This window comes from Lygodium microphyllum, chromosome 24 (assembly GCF_053477565.2).
Source record: "Lygodium microphyllum isolate KBCC chromosome 24, Lygodium_microphyllum_v1.1.10, whole genome shotgun sequence".
Lineage (NCBI taxonomy): Eukaryota > Viridiplantae > Streptophyta > Polypodiopsida > Schizaeales > Lygodiaceae > Lygodium > Lygodium microphyllum.
In genome coordinates this window covers 44,860,038-44,865,186 of record NC_141158.1, presented here as the reverse complement: position 1 = coordinate 44,865,186, position 5,149 = coordinate 44,860,038, and the positions used below count along the sequence as shown (strand labels likewise).

General features: G+C 40.9%; 1 protein-coding gene across 1 annotated transcript; it reads left to right on the top strand.

The window, feature by feature from the left end:
- Positions 1-440: 440 nt before the first annotated feature.
- LOC148015026 (uncharacterized) lies at positions 441-4,197 on the top strand. Its single transcript, XM_087665159.1, has 3 exons — positions 441-608; positions 746-1,185; positions 4,059-4,197. Exons 1-3 carry the CDS (start codon positions 441-443, stop codon positions 4,195-4,197), a joined length of 747 nt encoding a protein of 248 aa, XP_087521285.1.
- The last annotated feature ends 952 nt before the right edge of the window (positions 4,198-5,149 follow it).

Below are 5,149 nucleotides of genomic sequence, written 5' to 3'. Positions count from 1 at the left end.
GGCCTCCAAGGTAACACCTTGAATCCCCCCAATCGCCCCGTATGCCATCCCGTATGCCGTTCGACGGGCCTCCAAGGTAAGAGATTGAAGCTTATGGTCGCGTCCGCGCAACCTTTGGGTGGGCTTATGCTTCGTCCCATGGCTACAAGTGTGTGGCTTCGTCCCATATGCTTCGTGAGAAGGAGGTAAGAGATTGAACCCCCCAATCGTCTGCGTCCGCGCGGACGATCCGTGGGCTTATGCACAAGCGTGTGGCTTCGTCCCGTGACCTTAAAGAGATTGATTGTGTTGCTAATCTTAAAGAGATTGATTGTGTTGTTAATCTTAAAGAGGTTGATTGTGTATCTATTTGTAAGTGTGTAGAGAAAGTTATGGCACCTAAAAGAGTGCTTAGAAAGAGAAAGAAATGTGTGTCACCTCATAGTAGCCGTGAAGTCTGTATGAAGCTACGTTCAGGATGTGTTCCTGGGCGGATCTTAGAGCAAGAAGCATCATCGCGTTTGAGATCAGTGGACACTCCTTCAACAAAGAAAGAATGTGGTCCAAAAATATGTGTCTACATTGATGACGAAGCACAAGTGGATGGGGACTCCAATACAATTGACGGGGTTGCGGAGCACACAGGTAGTCACTTATGTGTCCATTTCATTTACATATGACGCTTTGTTCAGTGTTATGTATTAAATATGATTGGTTTAATGCTACTTTTTTTTATTGTTACTTATTAATATCTACTCCTACAGAGACTAATGTGCAGCATGATAGTCTAGATGACAAAGAAGAGGTGAGTGGTGATGGTGATCAAGGGGAGAATGATGATGAAAAAGAAAAGAAGCACTCAAGGAACTTAGGCAAGCAAGTCTCTCTAGGTCTGATGAAGGATGTGCTGAGTCAATTTTATATAAAAAAGAGGACGCTGCCTCCTCTTGTGCCTCTTTGCAGATTAGTGGCTCATGAGGCAGTCAGATTTGCTACGGATGATGCCCAGTGGTTGATTCCTTGCTTTGATTCCACTGGTTATCTTGAGACTATGGGACACTTCCTTGTGTCAGTTGAAGGTCTGAGAGCGGAGACCATGTCTGTGACAGCCAGCAATCTAGATGAATGGGGTCCAATATGGCGTCAAAGAAATGAGGATTTTGAGAGGGCTCTTGGAAGAGAGTGGCAAGACTTTAAGGGTAAAAAGTTATTGGTTTGGGATGGAAACCACAGGCTTAAATTGTGGTGGAAACGCATCAAAGAAAGTAAGTTGTCCACTATACATGCAAGTATTGAATGTTCATATCCCATTCTTATGTTTGTTGGTTTTCAATTACAGAGTACTCCGACTGTGCTCACTACCATGTTAGTGTACGGTGCCAATTCATTGAGGTGCCAAAGGCAAAGGAAGCAGAGCTACTACTCGCACTAGACACCATGAACGCGTAAGTCTTCTTCCTTTAACTATGCTCCTCTTTGTAATATGTTACACTTACATTCTCATATTATGCTTTTGTTTGTTTTCAATAGTATTGCCAGAGCTCATGTTACTCCAAATATTGCGAATGAGGTGTATATGTTTCAAAAGTTTGGTATTGCAAACAAAGACTCCATTCTAGATAGATTGAGTCCGGCCATGAGGAAGTGGGCTGAGGTTGAGATGAGTATAGAGGCAAGGTATTATCATGGTGTTGCTCCATGGTATAACTCTCCTTGCGGTTTAATATCTCAGCTTGTATGGAAGGTGATTTTCTTTCTATGGCTCACTTGTATGAGATGTGCTTTTCTATCTCTAATTTAGTTTTTTTTTTTTGGAATGATAGGATGAATTTCATGTCTTCATCTCAAAAGAAACTGCTAAGCTTGAGGCTATTGGTCTAGATGAGGTAGAGAGGAAGAAACGTTTGGAGAAGGCTACAAGGGTGGAAGAGGAGCGCCTTAAGGATAGGGGTTACAAATACCTATCCATTGCTAATCCCCAAAATGGTGATGAGTTCTTTAAGTTGTTATTTGGGCTAAAGTGGGATGATGCAAGCATGCTCAAGATCACAAGAGACAAGCTGTATTGTCTCACAAGCTCAAAAATCCCTGCGGAAAGGTAATTTGTATATATAACGCAAGGTGTGTGTATGTGATGCTTTTTTCTTCAATGCTTTCTATTTGCGTATATTGTTGTGCATCACATGAAAAAAATATTGTTGCATCTTATGAGTCTCACAAAGGCAAAAGACCCCCAATACCCGCATTTTGGTGATTATAAGCTCTTTCGGGTTTACATGAAGAAAGAGACATATTGGGCTCACTTGCATTCGGAGGCACTACTTCAGATTGATAGGATACAAGTAGAAGGTCCATAGCTACCAGATTCATTTGAGGAGTTCTTTAAGCTTAACATGAAGAATCATGTCATGCAAGTTGACTCAATGCAGTGCATTCATATTGCTTTCTTAAGTTCTTTCTTAAAATGTATATGTGCTAATGTTAAGCGCTTGTGAAACTTGTGTAGGCTTTTGTACACCTCTTGGATGGAGTGAAATCTTCAGATGTTGCAGAGAAGATGCCAGAGCTTACGTTTTCAGCCAAACGTGTGATTTATAGGTTAGCATGCATTTTCATATTAGATTGTGTGTCTGATTTTCATATTAGATTGCATGCATTTGCTTGCGTAATTGGCAAGAATGTTGCAGGTGGATACTACAATGTGTAGAAGAGAAGAGGCTGGATGCAGCTCCGCAATTCACAAGAGAGTGGATTGATGTTCGTGACGAGAACACTATGTATTCTCCATCATTACGTGAGAGAAAATTGACGGCATGGGAGGCAAGTGTTTGCCCTTGGTAGCTGGATTACCTTGTGGGGGTTATCCCTAAGCAAGAGAAAGATCTGCATGAGAGTAAGTACTTCAATCTATGTAAACATCTCGTCGCTTTTGTAGCAATAGTTTTTGTGCTCATGCATGGGAGTCTAAGGGTGAATGATACTATGTAACATTCAAGGAGGGAGTTGATACTCATGAACCGCTTACCGCACCCACCACTGTAGAGGAGCAAGCAACCAAGGCTACCAAAGGTGCCACCCAGGGTACTCAAGGTAATCCAGGGAGAAAAAATGTGCCAGAGTCCTCTATGGCGCCCACCACCTCCTTTGTTGCAGATTCATCTCTTGGTCGAGAGAATTGGGAGAGGCGACCTATGACCCATTTAGTAGGTGAGAAGTCTTATATTAACTTGAAATTCGTGTATGATTATTAAAAATAAATTACTTTGAAATAATTGTTGCAGGGTTCCAGTATCAAACATATGTTGATGCTCTATTAGTGGATGTGACCCAAATTGATAGATTTGCCCTTGATAGGTAGACATGACAACTACATATTGCAAGAACATCAATTTACATGTTGCATATAGCATTGCATCATCGTTTACTTTGCATTAATGACTATGTTGTTTTGTGTATAGCATCAACTAGTTTTTTGCAACACAAAAGATGCATCTTTATAGCAAAGATGGAGTTCCATGTCAAGAGGTGGCTCGATTGATATTTGCGGATTTTCCTACGAGCTTGCTTGTGGATGCTCTAGGTCCCATCCCATTGGGTAAGTTATGCTTTCTATCACACAAGGTTTACATCAAACTCACTTCTCATATATCATAATGCCAATGCTGTTTGTAGAGGGCATGACTATTCCCAAGTGGAACATGTTCTCAAAGGGTCTAGTTATGGGTTGTATGGACCTTGCTCGCGAGTATTTGGCTGACCAGGGATTCTTACTCACTATGTGCTTAGAAGAGCATATAGGTGAGTTTATTACGGATGCGGCAAGAGTGGGGTTTGTGCTTCACCGCACTTGGACACTCATGTGTGACTCCAAGGCTTATCGACATCCCGTTACTAGAGAGGCGGTAAGATAACAAAGTTGGATATGTTGAATGTACGGTTGTATGTTCTAAATAAAGTTTGTGTTACATGCTTTAAATAAAAACATGGATCACTTATTCTATTTCCACTCGTGAATAGGTACTTGATCTTACTGTGTGTCTTTAGCATCGTGCTGGTCATGTTGTGCCTTGCAATGACAGAGAGGCTGGGGAGAAGATTTCAGAGAGATTGTTTCCAGCGTATCGTAGCTACATGATGGATGACTGTGTCTTTCCCATGGACGTTGATGGTGTCATTGTCAAAGGCGGAGCAGAGAGGTCTCATCTTTTCTTTCGGTAAGTAGTATTGCATGTTTTTGCTCTCAGGTTACCTTGTATGGTATTTTCATTGTTTCTACTTGCATGGCCGCAAAGATTCTGTATCTTGATTGGTGATATGTAATTGGTGATATGGTTAGGTGGTTACTAGCTACATTTATGAAACACTACAACTATGTTTTGGATGTGTTTGCGGGGTGTGGTGGTTTGGCGCGGGCCAGTGCAGAGGAGATGAGACATTGCATGTGTCTAGAAATAGATGATGTGCTCTATGGGGAGTGTTTGTCCACCATAGTGTGTGGACCGGTACCATGCTGAGAGAGAGTGTGTTTTTTTTTTTAGAGACTCTAGACATTTCATTTTGTTACTACTTTTATATATATGTTTATTATACACTTCGTCATGTGACTATGCCCGATTTTGTCTAAGAGATTACATGCATTGGGATCTTTGATTTGTTTTTAGGAAGAGTGTACCTTGCGACTATTTGACACGAATATATTTTACTAGTTTTCCGTTGGTTTTGTTTTCTTGATGTGTGTTCATGTAAATGCAACGTGTCGTACTCCTTAAGTAAGACTATTTATATACAGAATGGATATGTTGCACGAAAAAGCTCAAAAAAAAGAGATTGATTAGAAAAGAACGAAAATGAAAGCCCGCAAAAATAAAATCCCCTATTTTGAATAGGAAAAAATAGGGAAAGAGAGTGTAGCAAGCTATCGTGGAAGATCTTCATCTCTTACAGGGTCTTTGAGGCAATCTCTTACTTCATTCTTGTTTCAAACATCAAGGGAACCTTCCTTGAACATTAAAGAGGAGTTTTGATGGGTTTATGCTCTTCATGTGGAGTATCTTGGGCTATGAATAACATTCAAGAACAAGGCAGCAAGCTAGAAATGGAGATTTGATGCTCAAACAAGGCTTCTCTTGAGTTCTACCTCTTAATTCTTGATCTCTACCTTTGGTAGACA